At 37.9% G+C, this 15,699-nt stretch overlaps 1 protein-coding gene across 1 annotated transcript; it reads right to left on the bottom strand.

Annotated features, from left to right (window-relative positions):
- Window positions 1-10,437: 10,437 nt before the first annotated feature.
- LOC121256434 (lipase) lies at window positions 10,438-14,786 on the bottom strand. The gene is given in 9 exon segments (XM_041157228.1): window positions 10,438-10,816; window positions 11,648-11,779; window positions 12,172-12,193; window positions 12,196-12,608; window positions 13,397-13,500; window positions 13,591-13,691; window positions 13,797-13,900; window positions 14,030-14,124; window positions 14,256-14,786. Coding segments are annotated over 9 exon segments (1,395 nt in total). The 5' UTR covers window positions 14,520-14,786; the 3' UTR covers window positions 10,438-10,656.
- Window positions 14,787-15,699: the final 913 nt, after the last annotated feature.

The raw sequence follows: 15,699 nt of genomic DNA on the forward strand, positions 1-15,699 counted from the left end.
AGGAGATGCTTGGTATGTCTAGTTGAATCGATGCCAGCAAGTTAAGGCTGTGTGGCCTAGTTTAAGGCACACTTGACAAACTGACCGAGTGTCTAGTTTAGGAGAAAAGAAATTAGGAGGGCCTCGACCCGCCCCCCGACCATGGGTGCCTCTACCACTAGAAGGTGGTGATGAAGGTTTGAACGAAGTGGTATTAGCCAACAGAGAGGTGTTGGAAAGAAGACACTGTGTTTGATGAGAAAGCCTCGACTCATGGTTTAATAGAAAACCATAGACCTGCTAAGGAGTTAAGGGATCTGGTCTAGTAGTGAGAAAGGTGACTATAGAGTCATAGTCAGTGCCAAACCTAGCTAGAAAATACACAGAAAATTCAGAGGGGGAGAGGGGTTGTCCTGCGGCACTGAGAGAGGAGAAGAGGGTGGTGACTTTGTGATAGAAGGTGATGATGGAATCAGAACCTTTCTTTAAAGTGGCTAACTAGTATTTAGTTTGCATGACATTGTGCAGCAAAAAGAGTATGGAGAGTGGACCATACTTCTTTGGCCGTGGTGCAGCCAATCACCTGGGAAAGCACTTGTTCAGAGAGAGACGAATTAAGTGCAGAAACAATAAGCTGGTCTTGAAGGAGTCAATAAGTAATGGTAGGCAGGATTCGGAAGATCGTCAATAGTGGGAAGGCATAGGAATGGTGCCATTGACATGGCCAAAAAGCAAGTTGCCTTTGAAGAAGGGAATGACCTGAGCTTTCCATAGCAAATAATTGTCTATGGTCAGCTTAATAGTAATGAAATGAGAAACATAGTTGATGATGGAAGGTGATGGGGAAGTTTTGGAGTGTTTTTCTGGGCCAGGATTCATGTTTGGGTGCTGAGAAAGAAAGAAAAAAAAAATGGAGCTAGACGTTGGTCTTTATGATAGCTTTAATGCCATGTTAAAGTAAGAAGAATGAAAGCACACCTACTGTATGAAGAAAAGATTGTATTGATTCCTTGTGACCTTTTGGTCTGTTTTTGTACAATGCTGTTCGCAAAGTATCGCAGCATATTTATATAGGCTATTACATATCAGAAGAATATTCTAGCCAGAGAATATTTACATAATAGAATTTGTTACAAGAATAATTCTAGAAGATTTCACTGTGCCACATATTCTAGTCTTTTTCCTTTCGGTTGTGCTAAGTCATTACTTCTAGAATCTTCGAGCATTTGTGGGTCTTCATGCTCTGCTTTGTTTTTCCTAACACCTCTCCTCTCCTCTCCTCTCCTTTCTCCTTGTCCTCGCGAAGGGAAATCTCTCATTTCGTTGTCACTCTCGTCGAAAAGGAGTGACCAGCTACATTTGAATTTGTTACTTTATATTGTAGACTTTTTGTTAAGGCTTTCCTACATCCTTCAGTGAGAATGTTTTTATATTTGAGATGAGAAATAAAAAAGTAAGCTTTTCTTGCTAGTAGGATGTTGTGCTTCAAATTTGGACATGAATAATGTCCAAAAAATGTTTCTGCAATTGTTGTAGTGATATATTAATATTAATGCCCAAAAACATTCTCATGTTTCCATATTGAAGGGATGCGACAAAGTGTTCAGATCATTGTGCATTGTCCTAATCTAATGCCTAGTGGCATGATCAAAGCCGATGATCATAAGCTATATCCTCCTTACTAAAAGATATAGTTAAAAAGTTAATTTGCCATTGTCTGCACTCAATTAGCTTGTCTAATTTGTCTCTCTTTTCTCTCTTATTTACATATTATCTCATTGCAAACAGGCTACTTATTTTTGTTTTTCCCCATTTCTCTTTTCTTCCTTAATTCCTTCTATTTTTTGCCCGATGAAATATCGTTAGACCAATATAATATTTCGCATGTTTAATTAGTTAGACTCCCCATCTATCGATCCATTGATTATCCTTCAATTCAAACGAATGATTGACTTGTAAGCCCCCACATACATGTTATTTTTCCATGCATAAAGTTCACATGCTTCCCTCATCAGGTGTTCTTTCGATAATTTTATATCCTTTTCTGAGAAGCCGCCTTCTAATTATTTATGTTTTCCTGGCAACATACACTCATTTTTGCACCTTTATTCGAGGATCTTAAGGATGAAGGAATGGAAAGTTTCAAAAGACATCCCTAAGGTATTGATTTTGAGTGCATCCATACCCATTAGTTGGATTACACCAAAAGTCTCTCCTTGCTCACAAAAAACATGAGTTAGAGTCTGATTTATTGCTACCATTATTTTTGTTCACACATTGTAATTCTTGAATGTAGTTTGCTTTTGCTGAGTTCTCCAATCTTCCTTTTGTACTTAAACTTTAAGTTGAGAAGACCATCGTCATTCTTTTATATCATTTTCACATCATAAATAAAATATTGAAATAGCAGTAGTTCTACCCAACACAACACCTAGAAGGGGGTGAATAGGTGTAGTTCAATTTTTCTCTGGTCTAATAAAAATATTGATAACCATACAATTAATTAAACATACACATCACACAAATAATCAAAGCAAAGATTTGTTCACGAAATGGAAACTCATTTGAAAAACTTCTTCAAAATATGAAACCACTGTAGGTGTAGGTCACCACCTCAGATCCACTATAAAAATATGAGTTCGTTACAACCAATTTAGAAACACGAAATGGAAACTCATTTGAAGAACTTCTTCAAAATATGAAACCACTGCAGGTGTAGGTCACCACCTCAGATCCACTATAGAAATATGAGTTCGTTACAACCAATTTAGAAACACTCACAAAACCTTTGCAGTAGCTAAAACTTGGCATGCAACTCCACGAGTGACCCACTCGATCTCAACACGCATGTAATGCCGAAACTCCGACATTTCTATAGCATCCCACGAGAACCTCTCAATCTCTACAGTAATAGCAGCTCCGGAAACCTTCCGACCAATGAACATGTCCACTCCAATGGACTCAACGGTGTTTTTATATTGAGTGTGATTTGGTGGAGGTATATTTTCCAAGAGATTCAACTTTGAATGTGGGAAAAATTTCTCTCAAATGCTCTTGGAAAGAGGCTGTGTTTTTTACTCTGTTTTTCCACACCAAGGGAAGTATAAAGAGTTTCCTTTTATACTTACCAAGAAAGAGGCACTCAAACCTAAGGAAATTAGATTTTCAGAATATTGGCTCTAGCGAAGTGTCGAGCGTAGTCCGTAGTTGAACAAACTTTCTGATTTGAATTTTGCTCGAGCGAAGTGTCGAGCCGAGTCAAGCGAACTCTCTGACTTGAATGTAGCTCGAGTGAGTGTTGAACCATGTCGAACGAACTCTCTGATTTGAATTTTGCTCGAGTGAAGTGTCGAGCCGAGTCAAGCGAACTCCCTGACCTGAATGTAGCTCCAGCGAAGTGTCGAACCATGTCGAGCGAACTCTCTGACTTGAAGTTTGCTTGAGCGAAATGTCAAGCCATATCGAGCGAACTCTCTGATTTTAGTTGGCCCTCCCTTTTTCACTTTGACACACTTCACAATTATTACAACACAATTTTATAAAGGTTTTCACAAGAAAATGCCAACACACTCATTTTTACATTAACAATCTCTCCCTTTGGTATTTTTGTGACAAAACCACTAACCTATACATTTGGACCTAATCCTAACACACTTGACTCAGAATTCCCAAATACAGGTAAAATTACTAATAGGTTGAGATATTTCTGCACACTTGACAAACAGGTAAGCGTACCAAAATAAAAGTGCACAAAATATTCTCACATGTATAATCAATATAGTTAAAAGTAAAAATTCAAGTATACACATGAGAAGCACAATTTTCAAAAAAAAATCTTCATTAAGAAAATATGACATTGAGTTTCAATGAAACATGCAATACAATAGTAGATAACAAATTGTGTTTCACAAAGCAAACATTCTAACACTTGTGCTCCCCCTAAATATGTGCTCCTCCTAATACATCTTTTCCCTACATAACACTTCCCATTTTTGTCACTAAATGCAAGGGGCTAAAATACCACCATCTGACTGGCTGTCATCATCCTCATTACGGAGGAGCTCCTCAATGTCGTTGAAGTGTTCGGTGACATTCTATTGAAAGCTATCAAGACGAGCATCAAGACGGACCAAATAGTCCAAAACCATCTGTAGGTTGGGCTCAGTCGATGGGGTCGCGCCTGAAGATGCCGAGGTGGATGGTGTGGAGCTCGAAGGCCAAGAGCTCGATGGTTGAGATGCTTGTGCCGGTGTCGGTGCAGGAGGATGCTCAATATCTGAAGGTTGAAGGTTAAGGTGAGCACGACTGAGCTAAATGGTCTTACGACCAATGGGAGCCTTGAGTGAAATCCTTGGCTCATGAGGAAGAAATGGGACAGAGTGAACCAAGGCAATCTGGGTGATGAGACAAGAAAATGGTTGTCCAGTCCGGACTTTGTTGGACTAGAATATCTCAATTATGACCTGGCAAAGATGACTCCCCAAATCAATGGATACGTCATTGATCAGAGCATAAAGAAAAAGTGTCCGATCATACTCGAGATCACTATGATGTGTAATCGAGTAGAGATTAGTCAGGACGATCCGACTAAGAAGAAGGTGGTAAGGTGGAAACCTAACCGTAAGCAAGGGTATCCTACCATTCCAGGTATTTGGCCTCCCAATCAATCATTCAGCAATGACTGGCATGAGAGGAGGAGGAGTGGTCAGATATGAATAGATTGGGTCGGATACCCAAGGGGCATTTAACAAGTCCGCCACCATGGTAGGGGTTACCCGAAAATTGATGGTTCAGAGACTTACCTCAAAGGAGCCATCATCTTAAATGGCATGGATATTTGAGTAAAACTCTCTCACCAACTACAAAGAAGGAGTGGGAAGACCAATGGTCAAGCCAAGCCACTGGCAGGATTCAAAAATACAGGGCACAATGGTCTCATTTGCTCAACTAAGGACACCTCACGCTCAACAATAAGGCTGTGTTTACCAAAATTCTGATCATAAAGGTCTCGAGCCCTAGTATTGTGGAAGTGTGCTTGGGCTGGGGCAGAGGGATCCTAGGCTAGAGTGGGAGTATCCTTATGAGGACGCACATGACGGGACATGGTTTTAGGCTGTAGATAGAACAGTGACCATTAGACAAGGCTAAAAGAAATGCACATGACCAATATATGCATGTCCAATGCATGTTCATGCTAATATGTATGCCTAAAATGCATGACCAACACGCCCCACGCAAGCCCAAAATGCTCAATGCACTACATGGGTGACTCAAAGCAATGAAAGAGGGAAAAACAAGTCTAATACAATAAAAGACTAACCCCCAACTCAAAGCAATGAACATGCAAGCACTTTACCAAACACATAAGGGATAGTGTATGCATGACATGAAAACCCCTAATACCAATGAGTGAAAATCACTCTCTACTTTCAATTCACAAACCAAAACAACTCAGAAATCCTAAAATGCATATCCCTAAGTCAGCTTCCTAAACCTTGAAATGAAATACAATGAAACTGCAAACAAAAACCGAATGAAACATGCATATCCATTCACTATAGTATTTTATCAAGCACGTGGTGTGCATATGCAAACACACATGGGTAAAAACCCATGAATACCCTCAAAAATACTCCTACATACACGAGAGGGAGAGACAATGTCAACTTCACAATACATTCTTCAACCAAATTCAACTTCCAACAAACTAGCCCCAACACCCAAAATGCATACTTACGGTGAAATGCATGATGGAAATGGAAAAAGACAAATGATTGAGAGATGAAGATGAGAGACTTACCGTGCAAGGATTTCGTGAGAGAGACCGAGAGAAATCTCACGAAGAGGAAAAAAAAGGGCACAGAGAGAAGAGCAGGTCTGAGGGAAAAGAAACCGTCGTAGGGTTTAATTTAAACCCATTTCGCTTGAGCAGATTTAAGTATCGCTCGAGCAAAATCCCAAAATTTTCAAAAAACACATCGAAACACATTCATTAAGTGATTCAAGCATTAATGAAGTCAATTTTGAAGCCTAAAAAACACATCAAATATAAAAGAGCATCATATTTTCACAATTCACGCAGGTAGTAAAAACAAAGTATCATAGGTAAGATGAACATGCGTGTTTAGTGAATCCTTACTCAATCAAGAAGTTTCAACCAAAAGATGTGAGTGGGGTTGGGCTGAAACATGAAACCATAAGTGTTTGGGAAGCCTTTCCACGACACAGAAAGTAAAACTTAATGCTGCTAGGACCTAAATACTTCTGTTTGAATTTCTGTATCAGTATTGGCCTATCGAGTAATATGACCCATTTTTCTCCTTTTTCTTCTTTCCTTATATATATATATAAAGAATTTTTGCATAGGAGGAATTTTGATATATAATCATGAGGTCATCTAGCCCGTAGTCAATTCTGTATACTTGTAGAGCTTCCTTACACCTTTGATTGCCTCCCCAAGAACTCACAGATGGCAAAACAACAATTGATTGAGCTGGAAGTGTAATGTGTGATGCGGGTCACAAATTACAAATAGTACACATGTTTTAAACATTTGTAACTTATAAAGGTACATGATACAATTTTCAAAAGACATATGTACCTAAAATTTTCAGAATTGACATCACTAACAATCTTTATCACACACATGTGCACACTATCTATATACAACAACAAAGAAGAACCTTAGGAAAAGAGAATAGCAAGAGGAAAAGGGAGAATATACAAAACAAACAAAAAGAAAATGCATGTAATGCATGTGATGTATGTTCCAGCCCTCAGGTCAATGCACAAATACCAATAGCCTTTCTAAGACATTCAAACCAAAGCCCATCCAAGGGTTTGGTAAAGAGATCAGCTAGTTGATGTTCGATGGGAATGTACTCAAGGGTCACAATATGTGTTTCCACAAGTTCTCGAATGAGATGATACCTGATGTCAATGTGCTTGATCTTAAAGTGTTAGACAGGATTTTTTGAACTGTTTATGGTACTAGTATTATCACAATAAACGCTCATTACACCTTAAGTAATGTCATAGTCACATAGGATTTGTTTCATCCACAACAATTGTGTGCAACAGCTCCCAGCGGCAATGTACTCAGCCTCAACTGTGGACAAGTAAATGGAGTTTCATTTTTTACTCATCCAAGCTACAAGATTATTGCCTAATAAAAGCACCCACCAGAAGTACTTTTTTTATCATCCGCATTACCGGCCCAATCAGCATCAAAATAGCCTGCAAGCTCAATACTAGAGTCTCTAGAATACCAAATCCATAATTAACTATTTCATTCACATGTGAAATATGTGTTTGACAGCTACAAGATGTGATTCTTTGGGAATGGCTTGAAACCTAGCACAAACCCCAACACTAAACGCAATGTCTGATCTACTCGCAATGAGATATAGTAAACTCTCAATCATGCTCCTATACAAGGATTGTTCAACATTTTTGCCATACATATTAGTGCTAAGCTTGACACTCATGCTCATGGGGGTTCTGGTATATGAACACGTCCACTCCAATGGACTCAACAGTGTTTTTATCTTGAGTGTGATTTGGTGGAGGTATATTTTCCAAGAGATTCAACTTTGAATGTGGGAAAAGTTTCTCTCAAATGCTCTTGAAAATGAGCTATGTTTTATGCTCTGTTTTTCCACACCAAGGAAGTATAAAGAGTTCCCTTTTATACTTGCCAAGAAAGAGGCGCTCAAACCTAAGGAAATTAGATTTTCATAACATTGGCTCGAGCGAAGTGTCGAGCGTAGTCGAGCGAACTTTCTTATTTGAATTTCGCTTGAGCGAAGTGTCAAGCCGAGTCAAACAAACTCTCTTACTTGAATGTAGTTCGAGCGAAGTGTCGTACCATGTCGAGCGAACTCTCTGACTTGAATTTCGTTTGAGCGAAATGTCGAGCCGAGTCAAGCGAACTTTCTGACTTGAATGTAGCTCGAGCGAACTCTCTAACTTGAAGTTCACTCGAGTGAAATGTCGAGCCATATTGAGTGAACTCTCTTATTTTAGTTGGCCCTCCCTTTTTCACTTTGACACACTTCACACTTGTTACAACACAATTTTACAAAGGTTTTCACAAAAAAATGCCAACACTCTCATTTTTACATTAACAAATATGTTATATAATTTTTCAATCAATTGATACCACACAAAGGGACAATAATTGACAAGATCATAAATAACATATTTCTTACATGGGAAAAGCTTCAAACCGAACTAGGTGTCCTTTGGCATTTTACACCCTTCAATAGAATCTAGACACATAGGAGATTTATGTGTATTATGGTGGGTGCGAGTTGCGGAGGTCTTTCCTTCTGTCTCAGTTTTCCCTTTCTCCCCGAGCTATCCACTTTCCTCTCCCTTTTCCATTTCCCTTTCTCTCTTCTCTCCCCCCCCCCCCCCCCAAGCTCTCCTCTCTCTTAGATAATCCCATCGTCGCGAACCTTTCTCTCCTCTCCTCTCCTCTCCCTTCTCCCTGTCCTCGCAAAGGGAAATCTCCCATTTCGTCCTCACTCTTGCAACACAGGAGTGACTAGCTACCTTTGAATTTGTTACTTTATATTGTGGACTCTCTGTTGAGGCTTACCTACCTACTTGCGAACTTTAATATTACCAACCTCTCTGCTGAGGCTTTCCCGCATCGTTCAGAGAGAATGTTTTTATATTTGAGATGAGAAAAGAAAAAGTAAGCTTCTCTTGCTAATAGAATAGTGTGCTTCAAATTTGGACATGAATAATGCCCAAAAAATGTTTCTGCAGTTGTTGTAGTGATATATTAATGCCCATAAACATTCCTATGTTTCTCAAAAGAAATGTTTGTTCAATTGTTGTGCTTGGTAGAGGATTGGAACTTGGTAGAGATAAGCCATGCATAAATATCAACATCAACCCAATTCAACACCACCTATCATTAGCAGTAGGATCCACCTAGGAAGTGGGAAGAACGAATTCTGTATTGTTTGCTTCATGACTATTTCTTCAGGGGCTTTTCCTGAGTAGACATAATGCACATCTTCTTTCTATGTCTACAAAAAATCTACTTCATTAGCTGAAAACAACAAACATAGAACTACTTGTATACTTTGGTTTACGCTAAAATCCATAAAACTTGCCTCCTTCATGCCAAAAACACACATATGCATATCTACATTGAAATATTCTATATAGAAAAGTGTACAGAAAAACTCTTTGATTTTGAACACAATTGTTGAGGGATTATTTTCTTTTTCTTTCGAGCTTGAGAGAGAGAGAGAGAGGGGCGAGATACCCACCTTCGAATGAGGGAGAGAGAGAGAGGGAGGAGAAAGAGAGATGGACACGGGGTGAGGAGGAGAGAAAGGGTGGAGAAAAGAGATTGGAAGAAGATGATGATTTTGTGAGGAATAGCCTACATGCAATTCTATTACTCATTTTGCTATATGTCATAACCCCCACGTGTCATGTGTTTATTGGTGGATGTAAAATAAGAATTCTTACCTCATTCCTAACACCTCTCTTTTTACATTAATGTAAGGAAACTGATAGTATAACTCTTTTCAAATATACCTATCAAATGTGTCCACTCATATATTTTATTTTTTTTTTATTTTTTCTTAATGATTTAGAAAATGATTATTAGTAAAATTGTATTTTTTTATTTTATTTTTTTTAATAATTAAAGATGTTTAAAAAATACTTAAAAGAAAAAAAAAATTACACTAATATACATATTTGAAGCGCACATTTGATGTGGACGCTAGCATTATCCTTAACATAAACTTGCTTAAAAGCAAGCGGGCCCTTCCATTTGCTCAAAGAAAGCAGTTCCCGAGGGGTGGTTAGTTCCATTTAGAGGCCATTGATTGGAGGTGTGTACATCTAATGTGCTAGGTTTCCGCCGTTGTGTCCGGGTTCAGAAGAATTATGGCCCCTTTTGAATGGGTTTGAACCTCATAGTGAGATTAGCACTCAACTTTTTTAGAAGCGGACCTGAAAGCCCGTGTTTCACTTTTGCCCATGTAAATCCAGAGCTACAAGTATAAATAGATTTTATAAAATTAAAATCACAAACTGATAGAAGTAATTTCATATGATATAATATTATAATTTAATGTATTATATTAAATTACATCAATTTATGAGTTAATTTTGGTAACTCCCCTGCTAAAACACACTTTTATTTATAATACATATGTTGTCATCAGGCTACCTTTCTTTTTTCTTTTTTTTTTCCTTTCCCTTTCCCAAGTAGAATAGTGCACCACTACAACTAGTTTTCGTTTGTTATTTTATGCTGAGAACTACATCTCAATTAATTCCAGAAAAAATGTGTTCATATCATTGCGTTTCATTCGCTTCTCTCACTTGTTTCTATATTCAACGCCTGATTTCATAAACAAATAAAAAGCCGAGAAAATAAGAAATGAAGTTCCTGAAAAATATAGGGAAAACAGTTCGTTTTCATGAAGAAATGTTACTAATGCGAGAAAGTCTGTTCTATAAAGCTAAGCCTCTTGACATTAGCTTGTAAAGAAACGGGGGAAGAAGCAAACAGTAAAGCTAGGAGAAGACTTACATTTACATTTACACCTGCCAAAAATAGAGTAAATAGGTGTACAATGGAGATAAAAAAAAATAGGTTGTAGCCTATCGAGAGAGAGAGGTTTGGGCCTATCAAATGAGCTATTGGTGTGCTTCGTTTGGTAACGTTGGGGGAGACTTCCTAAATACTTGCTTTCTGCAGCGTTCAAAAATGCTGTCATAAATCAGATCAAATTGAACTCCAGCTCTCTCCCGATTCACAATGAACATTATGTGATCACCTTCCACAATCTTGAAGTACCTGCTTCAGCCAAATGTCATCTCTGAGTAACCCCAAATAACAATCTGTAAAGCTAAGATGAAATGCTAACATGAAGTGTGAAATTCCAATATTATTATTCTAACCCAATACTGCATTGGACTATTAATTTGTCATCTTGATGATTTTTATTTTTTTAGCATTAGGATTATGTGAGACTACAGTTACAAGAATTGACATGGCTGATTCAGCCAGCCATTAAGGAGTGCATTTTTGGATGTGATCCCCAGGATGAATTATTTAACTATAATGATCATTTGCAACACATTCCCATTAGAGCAGCACCTCTTTCTTTGCAATATTTAGATGCTTAGCAGTTTCTTGGTCACCCTACTTTTGTTTTTCTTTTTCTTTTTTTTTTTCTTTTTTTATTTTATTTTAAAAAAAGAGCAGTTTCTTGATCACCCACAACTTGCCAACTCGACTCCAGTGGCCCAATTAAGCCATCTTTATCTAAGCACACATAATAGCAACGGAATGAATCTCCATGACTGTAGTTCTTAAATAGAAAAGTATCTTCCTCTATCTACCCAATAAGTAATCTGTTTTTGATAAGTAATGAGAATAATTAACTTGGGTCAATAAGAATTGGCCAAAAACTGAAGCAGGATGTCAGATATTTTGGAATTTTAATCAAGTATGAAGCCACAGGTGTCAGATTTGTCTAAGAAAATGCCCATTTACTAGCTAGAATAGTCATTACTAAATATGAGAAAAAAATACAATCAAATTTCAAAAACTCAAGCTCTATGATCCAAAGAGTAAATTAGATTTTGTTAGTTAAGCAATTTTCAGATAAGATGAATGACATACCAGATGCCCGGTTGCAACTGTTGGCACTCTGAATCATTTTTGACAAATTGACATGGATGTTCAGTTGGAAGACGAGGGTGAGTCATGGATATAGTGTTGAGAGCTCCATCATTGTCCTGCCAGTCCTCATCCCTGAACATGCATTAACATGAGGGTTATGGCACCAATAACAAAATTTAATTGGTGTTACAAGTAATTGCCATTTTTCCAGATATCAAATTCAGTACTAGCTCCAAAATCAAAACTGTAATTGATTGGTTGGAGCAAAATATTACATATTTTAAAGGATAACATACATATTTATAAAAATTCTAGAATTTAAATACAGTGGTAACACTGATCATTATTGAAAAGGGAAAAAAAAAAAACACTAGACAGGAAAGTGTCACACTTGGCAAGATATTAAAGAGAGAATCTGGATTTGAGCTGAAAATACATTCAAAATCACAATACCCTTATTAGAATAAAACCTCAACTAATTGAAGCACAGGTTAAGAAGCTGATGACAGAGAAAAAAAAAATACCTATAGCCTTTATAAGGGGCGACACATCTGGAGGATGACGCCATTGGCTCATCTGCAGTACTCTTATAAAAAGCAATGGGTGGATGCCGAGTATGCCAGAAGGAACTGTGACACCCAAGATCTTCCTAGTACGCTTGGTAGCATAGCTGAAGTAGTATGTATTGGGAAAGGTCTGTAGATGGCAGTTGAGTTGCATGGACCCTTGAATGGTAAGATCCGGGAGGATCCAGTCTCCTGAAGCAAATGGACCTGAATTCCCCAAGAGGCAATCAACAAGACCCCAAACGCCTATTTTCTTCCATGACAGGTTAAAGTGATCAAACCCAAAATTGTAATATCCCTTCAGCCAGGGAATGTCAAACCAATCATATATTATCACTCCAACACGGCACAACTGTAGCAGACATATAGGTTTCAGGGTTCTCCCATCTTCTGGCCTGGTACAAGCTCAAACCACTTTAACATGTTAAGCATCAGGAAATCGTGCGGGAGAAAATGGGAACAGTGGTCAAAACATATAATGACATAGTTTGCCAATGACTTTAAAAATGACCAAACTTCAAAAAAACATGTGAAACTAGCTTAGATGTATTATCAAAACTGAGCGACATATATATGATATATAAACAGAATGATGACCTTATGCAGGCAGACAGGCCAGCTGCCCCTCTATTTGATGAAAAATCCCTTAAATTCTTTAAATAGCCATCATGTGTGACCTTCGGGATATTGATAAGTTTTAGCTCTTAGTCATCAAGCCTCGTTTGTTTTCAGGAAACATCTCATCTCATCTCATCTCACCTCATCAGTACAACTTTTCCGAATCCCCACACAAAATAAAATAAACAATTTAATTTTTTCAAATCCCAAAACAAAAATAAAATTAAAAAATATATTCTAACAATATTTTATTCAACTTTTTAACTTTAATCTCAACTCAACTCATCTCATCTCATCTCATCTCTGAAAACAAACAAGCCCTTATTTTCTAGTTGTTCTGTTTACAATTTGGTCTCAGTTTGCCCAAACACCCCTCATTACATAAGATATGAAGTCATAATTAAATGGCAATCTATCACATTTTTCTCATTTGGCGAGTATTATTTCAACACTAATGACACTCGGACTTAGTTGGCAACAATTAAGTTGGAGAATTTCATCGCTGTAATTGGAACAAAATTTATTAAAAATCAAATGGAAAGAACAAGTTATGAACGGAACTCACTGCATCCCATCTAAATAGGTTCTTGTGGTCCCATTGAACGCTCCTGACAAGGATGTGATGCTCAATACCCAGTTCTCTGAAGTGTTCTCATACCCGTTGAATGCCTGCGAACAATATGAAACATAAAATCTAATCTCTTCAATTTAAAGACGTATTGGGGCTTCCCCTTTGTTATCAAATACAATTTAACCAACCTTATCAGCCAGCATTTGCTGCAAAACACGAACAACCTGTGCTCCGGCCGAGTGCCCCACAAAGTGAATAGGATGATCCTCATCCCATTCAGGGTAATGCCCTGCGGATAAGTTCGAATAAGACCAATCATATGGATGATTGAACGTATAGAAAGAATTGGAAAACACGGACTATAAAAGCAAAATGCTCTCGGGCGATCTAGAACCTCGTTCGTAAACACGGCCAAACTGCGAGTGACCACAAGCGTTGCTGTGTTCTTCTCCGTAATCGACTCGACCGCCTTTCAAATAATAGAACAATTCTCGAGCCCTGAAACCCAAAACCCTATTTTTAAAAATACATAGCTCAAACGGGTAAAAGAAACAAAAAAGAAGAGCCAGAAGGAAAAAGCGAAGCCATGAATGAACCTGTACCCAAACCTCCAAGGCACATACATACCTATCATAAATGCTGGTTAGGGAGCCCAAATCAGGCACAAGAACCCTTTCGTCTTTCTTCTCTGCCCCAGCGAAATACGATAAACCTCCCAATCTCTAAAAGCCAAAACAAACAAATAGAATTCCGAATTGAATAATAAATTGCTTCATAGATTGCGGCTTAAACTGAACAAAGAAAAAAACAAAGCAGTGAGATAAATTATATATACGCGAGAGAAATTATATACCCCTTTGCCGAATCCAAATATTCCATGGACTAAAACAATCGGAGGCAGATTCTCAGCATTGGTGTTTGCCCCGCCAGGCAAGTCGTCTTTGACCCCAGCATTCGTATTAGGCCTAAACAAACATTCATTCAGAGCCAGGGAGAGATCACCGGCGACCGCTGAGCTGAATATGTAAAACCCATAGAGTAAATGAACCACCGAACTCACGAACAGCTCCGCTAATTGCAGCACAGCTACCCCCCATCTGATCATTCTCTTTGTCATAGAAAAAAAAAATACCCACAAAGAAAATAATACAGCGGGGGCAAATAATTCAAAGCAGAGCCTTCTTCGAACCCCAAGAAAATCAGAAGTAAAAGAATGCTCTTAGCTGAAAATGCTTGGGAGAATAAAAAAGCTCTACCTTCAACCGGTTTTAGGACCAGAGAGGTTTCTCGAAGAAGCTTGTTTTTATGGTAAATATAAGTTTCTTTGCTTTCGACTTTGAAATTGGGTTGTCACGACTTTCACATTGCCCACCTCGCAAAGAAACGAAAATAGGAGCCAACAATTACTATTCAACGATCCTTTCATTTCTTTTTGTCGTCTGGGTCTTGAGAGAGCCGCTCCCACAGGTTATAGTCGTTGTGGGCTCCCACTAGAACCCACGCCATAAATTATTAAAACCTAAGAAGAGCCAAAGAATTTCGCCTCAATATTAGCGTAGCGATGGAAAATAGGGGAAGGTGGTGAAAAATACCGGTGGCCGGTGGGTGGATCAAGGCTGGAACGTTCGGTTCCCTGTCCAACGCCAACCTCCAACTGTACCAACCTTATCCGTTTTATCGCATGTGTCCTCGATTTCTGGTGTTTGTTGTTCTGACTCACGTGCCTGAAAGAAGGTGGATGTTCCGTTACTTTAGGGGGGGTCATCTCATATATGGATATAATTTTAAAATAAAAATAATATTAAAAAAATCATATTTAAGAATATTTTATTTAACGAAACATTTCATTTTATTTTATCTAAACTCTCTATCTAAGTTAAGGATTTCAAATCGTGTTAACGAGTTGTATTCGTGTCGTATCAAAATATATACATTACACTTAATGGGTCACACAAACACCACCCGTAAAGGATTTCGTGTCAAAATTTCAAATCCGAACACGACACGGTAAGATAACGGGTTGACACAACATGACCCGTTATGACCTGTTAATGAATAAGAAATAAATTGACACGACACGACCCGTTCCGTTCCGTTTCAACCCGTTTATGTTAATGGATTAAACAAACACGATACAACACGACACGACTCGTTTGACTTGATTGATTTTATATAAATATTTAAATATAAATAATATCTATAAAAAATAAAAAATTAACTACAAGTCGAAAATTACAATCTAAAAAAATATGATCCACATAATTTGTAATAATATTCATTATTAAAATTACATCTCA

Source organism: Juglans microcarpa x Juglans regia, chromosome 3D, assembly GCF_004785595.1.
Source record: "Juglans microcarpa x Juglans regia isolate MS1-56 chromosome 3D, Jm3101_v1.0, whole genome shotgun sequence".
In the NCBI taxonomy this organism is placed as follows: Eukaryota; Viridiplantae; Streptophyta; class Magnoliopsida; order Fagales; family Juglandaceae; genus Juglans; species Juglans microcarpa x Juglans regia.